This window comes from Populus euphratica, unplaced genomic scaffold (genome assembly GCF_000495115.2).
Source record: "Populus euphratica unplaced genomic scaffold, PopEup_1.0 scaffold449.1, whole genome shotgun sequence".
Taxonomy (NCBI): Eukaryota; Viridiplantae; Streptophyta; class Magnoliopsida; order Malpighiales; family Salicaceae; genus Populus; species Populus euphratica.
Window position 1 is genome coordinate 134668 of NW_011500329.1, and position 16223 is coordinate 150890.

General features: G+C 30.3%; 1 protein-coding gene and 1 long non-coding RNA gene across 2 annotated transcripts; both read right to left on the reverse strand.

Annotated features, from left to right (window-relative positions):
• Positions 1-1253: 1253 nt before the first annotated feature.
• Positions 1254-5157, reverse strand: LOC105113701 (uncharacterized). The gene is made up of 3 exons (XR_840010.1): positions 4500-5157; positions 4002-4077; positions 1254-2490 (listed from the first exon to the last, which is right to left on the reverse strand). It is a non-coding gene; the product is annotated as an uncharacterized LOC105113701 (long non-coding RNA).
• Positions 5158-9316: 4159 nt separating this feature from the next.
• Positions 9317-14060, reverse strand: LOC105113702 (transcription elongation factor 1 homolog). Its single transcript, XM_011009995.1, has 5 exons — positions 13905-14060; positions 13248-13374; positions 12979-13049; positions 9742-9763; positions 9317-9656 (listed from the first exon to the last, which is right to left on the reverse strand). Exons 2-5 carry the CDS (start codon positions 13358-13360, stop codon positions 9596-9598), a joined length of 267 nt encoding a protein of 88 aa, XP_011008297.1. The 5' UTR covers positions 13361-13374; positions 13905-14060; the 3' UTR covers positions 9317-9595.
• Positions 14061-16223: the final 2163 nt, after the last annotated feature.

Sequence of the window (16223 nt, forward strand, 5' to 3'; positions counted from 1 at the left end):
CAATAACAATAACAATAACAACAACAATAATAATAATAATAACAATAATAATAATAATAACAACAGTAGTAATACTAATAATAATAGTAATAAGTGTTATATAACATAAATCAAGATTAGTCATTTAACAAGCAAAGTATTAAAGAGTGAACAAGATAGCAAATATAAAACATGTTAGTATCAAACATTAAAGTCCATATTAAGTTTACATTATACTTATTCTTACACCATTAGTGTAACCTTTTCACCTTGACATAATTAACTTAGCTAGACATAATGAAAGAAAGCAAAATAGATAAACAAAATAAGAACATAAAAGTTAACTAAGTAAAGGAAAGGAAATGAAAGGCATAAACTTAATATTAATGAAAACAAAGCATAAAAAATACAAAGAGAGAAAGGAAGAGCATGATCTTGATCTGGAAATCAAGATGCCTAAATGCATGGCAAATGCCTCCTTTTATAGGCCAAAAATGGGAACTATTGATTTGATGACTAATTGATAAGTGGGTGACCAACTTTTGACTTGGTGACAATCCTTATCTTCTCTTGTCTGCCCAAAACGTCATTGATAACGTCAAAATTGGAGCCAGTTGTAAACATGAAAGTTGTAGGCAATTGTCTCAGCTTTCTTGTGTAAAAATTTCAGCTCATTTGGACTTCTAGAACTCCAGATATGGCCAAAATACCGAACAGTGCTCGGGCTGGAAGACAGATTCGGGCTTCTTTGTTGTTGCTACAATTTGGACTTGATAATGGCCTTTTTAGATCTTGGGCTCCATATGAAAGTTGTAGGCCTATGTCTTACCTTTCCATCCATATAAATTGGACCTAAATCTGAGATCTGTAGCTCCAGATATGACCCAATTACCGAATAGTGTTCCGGTTTGGATTGCACCGACATCTCTTTTCTAAGTTTGGCCATCTCTTTATCCTTGCAATTTAAGTTCTTCAAGTCATCAATCAATCCTTTCATTTATGTGATAGGTCTGCATTAAAAATAGACATTTACCACAAATTATAGGTATCTTATCTTATTAGATACATTATTATAAAACATATTTTAGTTTAGGAGTTATTGATACTTCAAGTGCAAAATGATGATATAAAACCATGATAAAAATACACTTTTAAGTACTAATCAACATACAACTAAGAACTTATAGCTCATATTCCATGATTGTAAAGCAAAAAATTGGCTGTAAATAACCTGCAATCATACATCATAGCTATAAAGAAAATAATGACTGGAATATAATAATAACTCCTTTCTAATTGATGTGAAACTTGATTCTATAACTTCCTGTTTCCAAAGGCCCACCTGCCATATGTCCTCTATTTGTACACATTTATATTATTTTGTTTCCTTCACTCTTCCAACATGCTCTGATGGTTCCAGCATACCAACACACCAATACCAATATACAACAGGAATAACATTCATAAATAGCATACCCAGCATAAGCAAGCACAAACAATTTACCAGCACATAGCAGTTGTAGCAGAGCAATAACCATTCACAAACAACATCCTAATACAACACCAATACAAGCATAGCCATAAGCATTCACACATGACATACAATCACATATTGTTCTAGCATAAGTCTTAACAGTCATTATAGGTATTCCTTAACATAACAACATATTATCTCTCAAGTTAACATAAGACAACACAACAATGTAATAATAATCCATGAAATGTAAAAAGGTTAGGTTAGTAATCCGCAAACATAATTTAAATTGTTTGTTCTCTATAAAACCAACACCACTCTTCATGCTTCAATCCAGCAACCTTAAGTGACATTGTTCCAATATTGGACACTTGTACATGATTTGGTAGAAAAACAAAATTTCATAGTCATTTAGTTGTTAAAGTGATTGAAAACAAAAACTACGATACATTAGTAAAGCAAAACTAACCGTAATTTAGTGTTTTCGACTTCTCTGGTATATTTTTTGAAGCCATTGATACTTCCTATCAATATCTTCGATTGAGGCTCACATCTCTCTTTTCAATCTCTTACACAAGTACTTAGTTGCAAAATAGTACAAGTCATCACCGAAAGTAAATCTGGGCATGGAATGAACCTTTATCATCACCTCACTGATACTATACCTTATCTTATCCCAACTATCATTCTTGGTGGAAACACGATCAAATAGTTCATCAAAACATGAGAGCAATCGATCACTTACTCTGGAAGGTTTTTTACTTTTCTTTGTACTTTGCACACCACATTGTTCTCTTGCTTTTCTCTTTCCACTACTATTTATAGTACTGTTATTTCTCATATTCATGCTAGCAACTAAATTGCACCCATCATTAGTGAAATTAGGAATAACATCCTCCTTCGAATCTCCACTTCCTTCCTTCAAATTTTCTTCTTCATTAACATCACCATCCGGAGTGCTTTGAACAGCAGCATCATCATCAAATAAAGATCAGGAAGATGGTGTCCAAGCGTAATGTCCAGTCGCCACAACATTGCTGAACATTAAATCAAACTTACTGTAAAGTGATGGTTCAGTCCCAGAATGTCTAAACTTTTTAGAACCTCTAATTTCCTAAAAAAGTGTATAAAACATCAAATGCATAAACTAAATAACACATGGTACATTGTTTAAGAATTATGACAAGACAAAGCAAAAAAGATAGACAAAAAAATATCAATAACTAACCTAAGCTTTTTTTGCCTACCATTCATCACTAGCACTAATAGTTTCAAGATCACTATTCCATCCTACACCTGTTTTATAAATCAATTTTTCTAAATCCTCCGATCTTTTTTAGCACCATTCTATTTGTTTTTAAGTTGAGTCTTACTAAATGCATAACCAGTTTTCTCTTTAAAAGCAACCATAACAAATCTGACCTTATCGAAATGAGTGTTTGGCCTCATTTCTCTATCAATAGCAACAATAAAAATATCATAGAATGTATGTACAATCTCTTTAGTCCAAGATGCTTTATCTGAGCTTTCAATACCTTTCATTGATAATTTTTTTTCTAATATAATTCATCAACCACACAAGGAGACATGAGCCTTTAAACTTTGTAGTAGGTATTAAAGATGTTATATGCTTAAAACTTTTACAAATTGATAATAAGAAATGTTATAATGCTGCCATCAATGCAGTTGATTTAAAAACATATCTCTATTATGTTTATGTGTGTGCGTGATAATAATTAATTGAATGACCAATCTTTAAACATGAATGAATAAATATTATGAAAGATGCAAAGAAGACATGCCATTTTCGAAACAAAGGCAATAGGGTAAGCAGTAAAGATCCATATATTTCAAACCATATAGCATAACAAGGTCCATTTATAATAACCAAATTCTCATCATTTTTAGACTCCTCAACATCAACAAATCCATATATTTCATAACATGAGGCAGAACATATTGCAAGAAACTAAAGCTAATTCAAGGAAATAATATATGCAGGTATTTCATATCATTAAACACAACAAATTACAACTAGCCGAAAGTAAATTAAATGAGAAGATATATCCAGCTCCTATTATTTGCAGACTCTCTAACATCAACAGATTTATATATTTCTTAACATAGAGCAGAATAAATTTCTTAACATAGAGCAGAACAAATTGCAAGAAACCAAAGGTATTGTGGAGAATAATGATAAAAGGGAAATTTTATGACTTTTTTTACTGTAGTCATGGTCTCAGGGAGACCTAATAGATACCTCATTTGGTTTGTGGACAGAAGCATGCACATTTTCTAGACTGGAAAATCCAAAACGCTGAGACTTATCACGAACACAAATCCAAAACGCTACCATCTATATAGCAGTTTCACCTACAATTCTTGAATATCAGACCCCATCTCATTAATTAATGTGTGTGTATGCACCATCATTCACCTTTAGATCAAAGTGACAACACAATCATGCAATAGCCTTAAACAATTTGATAATCCTATATCTACCTACACTTTAACTAGCTTGCTTGTAATTCAAACATTGCAAACTTACTTGTCTATTATGCAGTTTAGAACAGGTTGATGCAAGACATTAGGGTCGCAACTTTATCAAATGGATCGAAGCATATCTGCAACATAAGAAACATATTATTACAGGCTAATAATAGGGGAACTTCAGATCAAGCCATGGCGAACAAGATTCTGCAACCAACTAAACATAACACGTTCTAAAACCCAGTCAAAACTAATGTAAAAAACTCGGCTGAAATAAGCTCGACAAACAAGAATTCTAATTACCAAAACAATAGTTAAACCCTGTAAGAGCTAGGCATATACTCGTCTTCGAAGACGATTAATGAAGTCGATAGCAAAAGAATTAAGAGGAGAATCAAGAATGGAAAAGGCAATAGTCTTTTGTGCAATCCTAGACTTAAACATGGCAAATATTTTGAAAGCAGCAGCTAAAGACACCATTGCAATAGGAATAGTTATTCTATTAAGTTCACAACCAAGAAACATAAGAAACAAACGAACCACACTAAACAATTACCACAGCTAGATTTGAAAAACCCAACATTATCATACTTATTCGCAAACTATTCACCGTTAAAGAAACCCAGATTTTCATTCCCTCTCAAGTTTTAGTCTTTATTTTTTGGAAAGAACAATGTGGGTTTCTCTGAATTGCTGTGAAGATCGTCAAATCAACCGGTACTAGACATGAGAAAAAGAGAATTTGGGTTTGCAATTCTTAATGTTTGTTTGCCGATAATACAATAAAGAGCTAAATTTGGGTATTGCCTTCGGTTTGTACAAAGACTAAATTAATTGGGAGTTGGTTTGTACAGAGACAACATTTGTGTTTTGCAACAAAAAGCAATTGGGTTAGTAGATCAGCCAAGAAGAAAAACAGATCGCGAAGACTAAACACATGGTGGTGATATATCAAAGTTCACCGTTAACCAGTAGAAAATATCAACACTTTTACTACATGATAAAAGTAAATAAGAACTGAAGGAATGAACTTGTAACATTTCTGGATAAGCTCGAGGTGGGTGTGGCTAATCATCGCATTAATATGCTATGAGGTAGCTTTTTCACCAGATATAATCGGGTTTCTTGATCTACAAAAAAAGGAACTAAAATAACAAAGGGTAAAGGCTCGCAGATAAGAGGGTTAATGGTGAAGAAACCAACAGAAGCTTTGAGAAAATGGTTAACCAACATATTAAAATTGATTTTATAGGGAGGATAGTTTTGTCCAATAAATACAACGGTATTAAGCTACCTTAATTGTAATGTTTGGATAGGTAAAATAATTAGTTTTTCATGTGAAAAGTTGATAATTTTTACTCTTTTTTTATTTATTATCACACCACTATTTTTATGTGAGGTCTACAATTTTAGCTAAATATAAATCTTTAACTAAACAACATAGCTACTATGTTAAGAAGAACCACAAAGGCCACCACTTTCTTAAACACTCACAAAAAGTAATGGCAATTGTAATTTAACGATGATAAAATGATAAGCACACCACATGCTATTGTTAACATTATTTTTAGAGTGTGTTTTGTACTAGGCTAGTGATTATAGTATAAAATATTTTTTATTTTTTAAAAATTATTTTTGATATCAGCATACTAAAATAATTTAAAAATATTAAAATAATTATTTTAAATAATAAAAATAAAATTTAAAATATCGTAATTTGCACCATGTTTCCAAATGCATTCTTATAGGATATTTGGGAGAACGGTGAGTTGTATATTTTTTTCCAAACTCTTATTAATATTTTGTTAAAAATTAAGCATATATGAATTCCATGATAAATCCATCAGTTAATGAGAAGCATCCTAAAAATGCTTTTTCACATGAAAAAATTGATTACGAGGTAAATCAAACAATGTAATTATGGTTGTTTATTACCATTGAATTTTTGGACAAAGCTGGTCTCCCCATCAAAGTACATTGAACACCGCGACCCATCTCTCCAATTTTTTTGCCGCATTGTCTCCTTCAACCTTGCATAAGCCACCACTCTCCTTGCAAATTTGATGCAGATTTGAATTAATATCGGTCAATGAGGATACCAGCTTGCCTTTCAATTTCCTATACTTTCAGTAAAAAGTCGCGGTTGATGCCATTTTTTTTTGTGCTTTCACTAAGATGTGGTGGCAAGTTCTAGCTCCTATCAAGACAAAGAGGTAGGTGAGGAGTAAAAGTTTTGTGTTAATAGGGCCATTTGGTTTCTGCCAAAAAAAAAAAAATTCTTGTTATGATGTTGGTACTTGCTTGGTCCTCATGTATGATCTATGTTTTAAAGGCATGAAATAATTAAATTCATAGTACTTAGTTCTCCTGTAGTAAGGTGAGAAATATCATTTATAAGATTTTTTATGTGGAAACTAACCAACAAGTTCAAAATAACAATTCAATCATACACATTCATTATTACTATGCAATGTAATTGCGGATGTCGTTAGAGTTTGAAAACAAAGATGAAAATGTTTATAGATTAATTAAACATGATAGATAGATTTTATATATGATAAAATTATAAATAATTTAAAGAAATAATAAAAAATATTTTTTAAAAAGTATTATTTATTTTATAATGTAGTAATAAATCAATAATATTTTAATTAAAAATTATTTATATTAATATATGTTCTAGTCATTTTATCACTGAATCTCAATTTAAAAAGTATTTTTAACTAAATATGTTAAATTGTTTTTTATTCAATTTTAATTTAAATCATATCTTAACTAAATATATTTTTTATCAAATAAATTTTAACTAAAAATATTTTTTATAAAATAATTTTTTTCAAATCATTTCTGTAAAAACTATTAAAATGCCAAACCCATCTTAAAAGAACCGTTGGGGGCATTTCTATTCATAGAAAACATGTGATCGACCCTCTATTTAGAGTTTCTGTTCAAACAAAGATTTACTAATTTTTTGAAAAATTTTAAATTATTTTAATATATTCATATATAAAAAATAAATTTATATACATTTTTCTATTATTTGTTATTGAAAGGGCACTTTCGTTCATTACTCTTTTGCTCATCGAACGACTCGCGAGTCACAGTAGAAAAATTTTGAGAGGGTGCTTTTCATGCCGTTCATGTCATCAATTAAAAAGGTACAGTGCTTCCCTATTGCTAGCAACAAGACACAACTTAACTTATATTAGCTCAGCCCGTTTATTTTTATATTTTAAAAATATTTTTTAAAAATTTAATATTTTTAAATTTTGGATTATTTTATTATACTGATATTAAAAATAATTTTTTTTAAATAAAAAAAATATCAATTAAAAAGAATGATACATAAGTTTAATTTTAAAAACAGCAGCTTCAATATTTTTAAAACCCCTACTGAGCCCGCTTGCCGTTTTGATCAGCTGCTATAATGTTTTTTTCTTGATAGTTGGGGGATTCATTGCGTCAAAAATCTTTTTGCACAAACTATGTATCTTTCAGTAAGCCCTGCATCTATTGGTTTTGGTTTCCATCCTTCATAAGGCGATCTTGCAAGGGTGTTCGACGGTACCATCTTTGTTTCTTTTTTTAAACCTTGGTGATCTACGCTAACATGGGCACTGTGTTACAGGCCAGTTGCTCTCTCGGATGGCCAAGATTAGGTGTCCTGTGCATGCTAGGATTCTAAGCTACTAGGAAAACAAAACACTCTCTCTGCTGAAAATGATCCAGAAGCTTTTTATGTGGATTCAAGATTTTAAAGACTTTGTTCTTGGAAGATGATTAGTTTTTATAAAATCATATGAAAATTAATTTGATATAATCTGATTAACTTGGTAGGTTTAAAAACAACCTAAATAACTAGTAAAAACATAATTTAATTTAAAACAAATATTTTAAGAAGAGATTTTTTTATAAATACTGAAATAACAACCTATTGAATTGATTTACATCACTCGAGTTACTAATTAATCTTTATGTTGAGCTATAAGATCATTAAACTCATAAAAAAAATTATAAATTTAATATTAAATAGTAAAATTAAAAAAAAATCAATTAAAAAGAATGATACAAAAAATAACTCAAGTCCATCCAGATTAATATATCAAATTCATGACCTGGTTTATAAAACCATAATAATTCAATAAAAAATAAAATAAAATAAAATATAAAGTTTAATTATCAATTAGCTCAATATTGAACGATAAAATTAAATAAAATCGATTAAAAAAAAACAACTTGAGTTAACTCAGATTGATGTGCTAAACCCGTAACTTAAGTTATGAGACGAGGATAACCTTATAGATAACAAGCTGAAACAAATCACAAAGCTTATTTTGTAATCAATCTAATGTTGAATGAAGAAATTAAGAAAAACTTAATTTGAAAAAGAAAAAAAAACTGAAATCAATCGAGTTAACTTATCATTCCTATTGACTGGAATAATCTTACAAAAAAATAAAAAAAAATTATAAAATTCAATAACTAATAATCCTAATATCGAAGAACATAATTGAAATTGCAAAATCAATTAAAAAACATAAAAAACACCTCATAAGTTAAGCCATTAAACCTGCAACCGAGTTATGAAATGAAAATATCATTATAAAAAATAAACAAAACAAATTATAAAATCTAATTTTCAAATCAATTTAACAACTCAAGCTAACCCAAATTAATTTGTCAAACTCGTAACCTAAGTTATGAAATGAAAATAACCTCATATAAAATAAATCATGAAATCTAATTTTCAAATCAATACAACGTTAAGGAATAAAATTTTAAAAATATTAATTAAAAAAATGAGGTAAAATCTCAAGCCAATCCCATTAAACTTTTAGACCATGTCTAGAATAATTTCATAAAAAATAAATTAAAAATAATTATAAAACTCAATCTTAAAAAATTCTGGTATTGAAAAATATAATTAAAATTAAACAAAATACATAAATAAAAAAACACTATTCAAGTGAAATCTAGTATTGAAAAATATAAGTAAAATTAAACAAAATACATAAATAAAAAAACACTATTCAAGTGATAGTGTAAGAAGTACTGCACAATATTCAATTGAATAAAATATCGTAAGAAGTTCAGTAAAATCCTCTCATCTTTTAGTTTCTTCTTTCTTTTAATTTTACTCGAATCATGTAGAACCCAGTCTTCTTCTACATTCTCTTTCATCTCCCAAAACATGGATTCTCTCAGCCAAAACCCAGTTAAAAATTACAGACCCAGTCCAGCTATTGTGGGTTGCGATCCCAAAATCGTGAAAATATGCACTTACCTGTCGAGCTCAAATTTGGCTACCACCCCAATTCTAGACTAGATAAAAGTCACTCGTGCAGTGAAAATGAGCATGATGAGACAAAATTATACAGGATACAGCATGCCTCGAAAGAGAAACACTGTTCATAGAATGTTTTACACACGCAGAGCACATGGAAGTTCATCATTCTTACAAACAGAAGATACAACACGACGTTCAATTATTAAGCATATTGAGGACCAACACGGATTCCACAGGACATGCACCATGCATATGTAGCTTTTCATAGTGGCCCCCACGAAACGTCCTCGAGATTTTATCCAAAGGACGTGTTAATATAATGACTTCTTAATTTCAAGCTTTATCTCCCGCAGCATAAGAGCTGGTTAAGCACCGTCATCTTCCAGGCTGTTGACCCTTTCGCATTCATCAATCCATTCGCTATATCTGCATTTTTTTTAAAAACGTCGTTAGAGAAGTAGATATCAAGAGATTTTTGTCTTATTCGAAGGGAATATGAATTTCAGCTCACATGTCTATAGGCTCAGTCAAAGCTGCAAAAAACAAGGCAGAGAAGGAAGGTTAGTTCATCTCTGTTCTCCCACATCAAAAGAAGGGGAAAATATATGGATAGGAGCAAAAGTTCAAAGATATAAATAAATACTGCAGACTAAACAACCATGACTTTATAAACTGGTAAAATAATTATACATATCATTCTTGTCGAACCTCAAAGGGACAGATCATATGAAGCACCACAACCTTCGGAGGTAAAAATTAACCAGTAATGCAAGCATATTAAATATTCTTGACAGCATCACAGAATCGACTAATTAACCACATAAGAATCAAGCACCAGCTATTTCCAATGGATTTTTAATAGTAATGGATCTTCTGCAGGTTAGTAAGTCCCAATACGCTAAAAAAATTGCAAATCCAATTATCTCAGCCTATAAGAAGGTTGAATGATACAGGGGGGAATTGTCATAAAACTAAATTTGTCGTTGGAGGCTCCCCCTATCTGTAGACTTAGAGCTAATCAAATTTAAAATTGCTTATCATGTGCTTGACTACATCAACATGCACTCCATTCACCCGGCATGAGTGACAAAAAATCCATTTCTGGCCTCGCTGCATCAAATCATAAATTTTCAAACAAAAGAACACCCATGCACTTATAACTCACAGGAAAACTGAAAATGTCCCAATGAGTGACAAAAAAGCCATTTGTGGCCTCGCTACATCAAATCATAAATTTTCAAACAAATGAACACCCATGCACCTATAACTCACAGGAAAACTGAAAATGTCCCATCCCACCATCCTTGACTATCAAGGGTATAGGAAATTCTGAAAAGACAATAAATAATGGGTTTCCAATCCTGAATTTATGCATTTTCTCATAGATGTAGAAGAAAACGTCAAGTTCAAGTTCCATAAAATTAATGACAGCCTTGAGGAAAAGTTCCTTAATAACAGCCCAATCTATTATTTTATTTTGATTTCTCAGTTTCAATTTCTCAGCTTAAACCTCTTCCCTGATTTGCAATTATGTAAGTCGGTGAATGCTTTCTTTTGAAGCAGGAGAAGCGTAATAGGCATCCATTACCATTAGCTCTGTGCCCTTTGCCCCATTTTATAAAGCAAAAATTCTCTTTAATTCCATGAAAATTTAATCCTTGGGATTCCCTAAATAACTTGTGAATTCTGTAACTAATATATTGACTATTGAGCATGATTTGCCACAAGAGTTTAGTTGGGGTTTTGGATGGTTGTTGTTGGATGCCAGGTCTCATTTGATCAGAGGTCTTCTCATTTTTTATGTTTTGATTTCATTGCTACCATCCTTATCATGGTTGTCAAATCAAGATTTGATTTGTGAATGGAGAACCCAATTTTGGTATTGTGAATGGTATCAAATCATGAATCGTAATATTCAGTATCAAATGAAAATGGCACTATGAAAGATAATTAACATACAGAATATTTCTAAAATAAAGGAAAGATGATCATTTATTTAACAAAGTGTGCATTAATTCATGTAATTTATTAGTTCTTAGTAATTATATGACCCCAAGTCTCCAAATTCAACATATTGTTCATTGGTACTTGATCGCTCCAATTACTCAACTTATAATCCATCTAAAGCTACCTTCTAACAAGTTACAATACTAGATTTCCTAGTTTTAATATAAAGTAATAACCGTTCCCAATGTCATTATCACTTTTGTCATTATTATTGCCTTGGGCACCCTTGCTTTCTCTCACACTTGTCTTTCATTGTGAAAATTAATTTATAGTTTGTTTCAGTTTCAAGTAGAGATATTTGTCAAAGAAAATTGCTTATAAATCGTTTTCACTCGTGACTTTTGGACGAAACCTTCCAACTCTTATCATCTCATTTGAAATTATGTATTTTACTTTCATTTTCTATTTGAGTTGACTCGGAAAATCAAATCATGATTGAATTGAAAGTTTCATGTGTCGCCCCATGATTGAAATTGTTTTGTATGTGAATTGAGACTGATCGTACGATTCGAATTGTCATTTGTAAGAATCTAACAACCAAGATCCTTATGGTGTCTTTGGAATAAAAAATAAGTGAACCAGTTCAAACTTTGGTTTGTTGCTGTAAATAGAAGAAATGGTGGTTATTGGATGGTTTTCACTGAGATTTGACATCACATGAACTTTATGCTGTCAAATCCTTGACAGCCTAGACTAAAGATGTTGATGATTCCAACATGAAGAAAAACGAAGTTCAAGGAGTAATCAAGGATTTAAAACTGCAGGGATAATCTCAAATCATGCAAAGTGCAGGATGTGGAGGTGTATGCATGTTTTATCCTTTGTTTTGAACTCAGGTATGGAGGCTGCCCAAATAAGATCAAGTATCACACTCATATGTTAGTCAAGCATGCATTACTAAGGCAGTGCAACTTTTAACTGATTGATGGTGACTCAAGGATGGAGGAGAAGACTAAATCTAGTACTTTTTAACATCCAATAAGACTCAAAATTCTTTCGCAGTGACCATCTAACAAGTGAAGACATGCTTCCCTGCCTCTCTTTCCAACTTTTCTCACTCTTTCCTCTCCTCTCCTCTACTTGGGACCTCTCTGAACCCACACCATCCCTTTCTTGTTTTTCGTTCCTGATTGTTTCCCTCTTTGTATTTATCTCCAATCTTATTTCACTTTTTCTCAAGTTCCCTTTGGTTTCCTACACATTGAAAACGTGTTTCCTAGCACAGAACTTGATGCTGGGTTAATCAAATCATAACAATACCATCACAACATAATTCAATTCTATTTGCACATCAGAGAGTGTTGTGGTTGTTTATAAATTAAGTTTCAGTATTAGTTTCAACTTGGTAACTAAATTGATTTAATTTCTCAAAATGAAGTCAGATTGATCTAAATAAACTAGGGTTCACCAAACTGGATTAAATATGACCCCAAAAGAGATGGAGTGCAAGCAGGCCAGATCCTACACATCTAGCTCAAGATCAAAATTAAATTTAAATTTCTTCTTCCAAATTATAAAAACAATTAAGTGACAGGAAAATTTGCATTATCATCCCCTGAACTATAGGCATATAAGCATACATCTATTTAATTAAAGAACTTTGATGCAAGCGTTTCTGATTCCCATCAACTTCTTTTCACATTTAAAATCTACCCTCACATTTAAGTTTGGAAAGCCCCTACTTCTAGTTAAAGAGTATTGATTTCTTCTACTTTTGGCATTCATTTACAGTGCAAAATACCTGTGATGGTCATGCTGAAGCTCTCCTGGCAAATCCCACATACAGCCTCACCAATCAAGTTCTTCATATCACTGAGAAAGAAAGTAAGAAAAGGAAAAAGGATTAGTTTCAATGCATAATAACAAGAGTGGCATCAAACCTATTCAATTAATGATAGCAAATGTTTCTCAAAAGTGGGAGCGCAACATCACACAAATTCTTAAAAAAGATTTTCCAGTAAGAGAAGAAGAATAAAATCCAGATGGAAAAGAAAGTGAATGAGAACTTACATGCGACATTCGACACTTGTACCATGGTTGCAGAAAGGGCAACTAAAAACAGTATCAAGCTTGTCCATCCGCTTCTTGGGTGGTGGCTTTGCTCTTGACTTTCTTTTCCCCATTTGTAAATTGAAATCTACACATCAAATCATGCATCTCATTACAACACATCCTTAACCCATCTTGCATGCAAAACACAGCCAGAATAGTAAGAATTAGCAACAAATAGAACCAGTCTTCATACAAATAAAGCATCCAAAATCGAAGCTTTTCACTTGGTCTTTGCAAACTTCAATTCATCTTCGCATGCAAAAGGCATTTAACAAATGAATAGTAACCTTGTTTGTTGAACATTCCAGTTTTATACAGAAACACATAAAATCCAAGCCCATTCTTTTGAATCTGGAAAACTATCCAAAAACAACTTATACAAGGATTTCTCTCTACTTGATTTCAATAAATTTAGCCAGTAACAAATGCATAACAACAACAACAACAAAAAGCAAGCTCTGTTTTTTCAAAAGAAATCATTAAAACAAAATAGAGGAAAATATCGACGTAGATGAAGAGAAAGAAGCATAAAAACAGGATGGGAGAAGAAGAACCAACAAACCCTAGAACGCTCCTTCAAATAATGGAAATAAAAGAAGAGAAAAGAAAGCATACCTAAATCAGCAGAGAATAATAGTTGGGTTATTGAGACTTTAGATGGGGCTTTTACAGAATTCTGTGGACAACCTCTCCGGCTGTGTTGACACCGAGAAGAAGAGAAGAGAAGACTTCTTTTTTAGGATTTTTATTTTCGTTTATTTATGTTTTTTTTTTTTTGTTAAAGTGATAGATTATTAATTATTATACATTATATTATAAGGCGATAGTGTTTTTAGATTAATGTGATAGATTATTAATTATTATACATTATATTATAAGGCGATAGTGTTTTTAGATTCTATGAGGAATTATCAATTTTTAGAAAGTGTCAAGATTGTAAAAAATTTCTTTTGAGTTATTTTTTTATGTGATTGTCTAGCGTATTTTTATTAATTTTATAAGTTTTTAAATTAATAATTATATAAATTTTTAATAATTTAGTAATTATAAAGTTTTAACTTGAGATTACAAAAAAAAACAAATATTTTAATTCTAAACTCTTGCTGCTATGTTTTAAGTTGCATATGCCATACTATCTTTAAATCAATAGTGTATATAAAATTAGATGTTTTATCTTACATACATTTATAAGTGACGATTGAGTGTTTATGGCCGTTAGACTTTAGTGGTGAATTAGGCATATCATAATAATGGATGAATATATATATATATTAGTTAGTTTTTATATTGTAATGTAAAGTGTTTTTTAATTGAAAATATATTAAAATAAAATTATTTTTTTAATTTTAAAAATTAGCATATCAAAATTATTTGTAAATATTTAATATTTTTTAAGAAATTTAAATTTAAATAATATATATATAATGATTGGTAGCTAAATTGATTAGATTTTAGATTTATTTTTTAATAATTATAAATTTAAATATTTTTAGAATCATTGAAAGTTTATATAATTTTATAATTAATTAAAATACATGCAAACTGGTCCAAACATCTAAATTAATAATAATAAAAAGTAAACAGATTTTTTACATGGTCTTGTATTACACCATTTTGAGAATGCCAAGCAAGTCTCATGACCAAAATATTTTATTTTTTTATTAAAAAATAATATTTTTTACATTTTAAATTATTTTGATATATTGATATGTATATAAAAAACACGCTATATTAATTGTCCTTGCGCCGTGGAGGAGGCACAAGCCATGTTGATTGATATTTTTGTTGACGTGCCACGGAAGCGTGGAATCCACCTTGATCCTGTGCTCTGCGGCTAAAAATAAGAAGGACCCGCGCGCCAAGAATATGCTTTTTCAGGGTTCTTTTCCCGCATTTCTATTCTACTGTGTTCCCACTCACAACGAAGACAGTCAGTAACTGAGTTCGTTCATTCATTCATTTATTTATTTTTAACTAGGATGCCTTAAAAAGTGATTTGGTATTTTTCAACGGTAAATTTGTAATTAAATTATTTATGTCTTTTTAACTTTTTGTAACAGTCCAATTACTTATTTACCTCACTCGAAATAAATTGAACTATTGGTTTATAATATAGAATCAGCATGGTCAGACTTGCATAAAAATTACAAATAGCATATGCAGCCTCAAAATATGTTTTATTTATTAAATGATCCTAGGTAGTTTATGTTTGTAGACTTCATTTATTTTTTTATTTTTAACTAGGATGTCTTAAAAGGATGATTTGGTATTTTTTTAACGGTCAACTTGTAATTAAAGAACTGTGGATTATTTGTGTTTTTTCAACCTTTTATTATAGTTAAATTACTCCACGCTCAAAATAAATTAAATTATTAGCCTGTAATACAAAATTAGTACAATGAGGTTGATATAAATTACAAATAGCACATAAAGTATTCTATTCCATTAAGCAAGTATATTTGGTATTTTTAATCATAAATTGGTTAGATTTTAGATTTAGTTTTTAATGATTATGAATTTAAATACTTTTATAATCATTAAAGATTTATATAATTTTTAACTTTAAAAATTATAAAATTAATTAAAATGCATACAAGCTGGTCCGAACATCTAAATTAATAATAATAAAAAATAAATAGATTTTTTACATGGTCTTGTATTACACCATTTGAGAATGCGAGTAAGCCTCGTGACCAAAATATTTTATTTTTTTCACTAAAAAATAATATTTTTTTTTATATTTTAAATTATTTTGATATATTAATTTTAAAAATAAAAAAATTATTTTAATATATTTTAACATAAAAAATATTTTAAAAAATTTCTGCACCCATTCAAGCTAAAAATGCCAAGAATATGCTTTTTCAGGGCTCTTTTCCATTCTATTGACTTCATCGTCTTCCTATTTAAATTGACATGTCTAATTCAAACACA

Bases quoted from the DNA above. Each gene is read 5' to 3' on its own strand.
- LOC105113702 (XM_011009995.1), bottom strand. From the start codon at position 13,360: ATGGGGAAAAGAAAGTCAAGAGCAAAGCCACCACCCAAGAAGCGGATG. The intron at 13,050-13,247 runs GTAAGTTCTCAT...TTTCTTTCTCAG, and splicing joins ACAAGTGTCGAATGTCGCAT to TGATATGAAGAACTTGATTG. The intron at 9,764-12,978 runs GTATTTTGCACT...TGTTTTTTGCAG, and splicing joins CTTCAGCATGACCATCACAG to CTTTGACTGAGCCTATAGAC.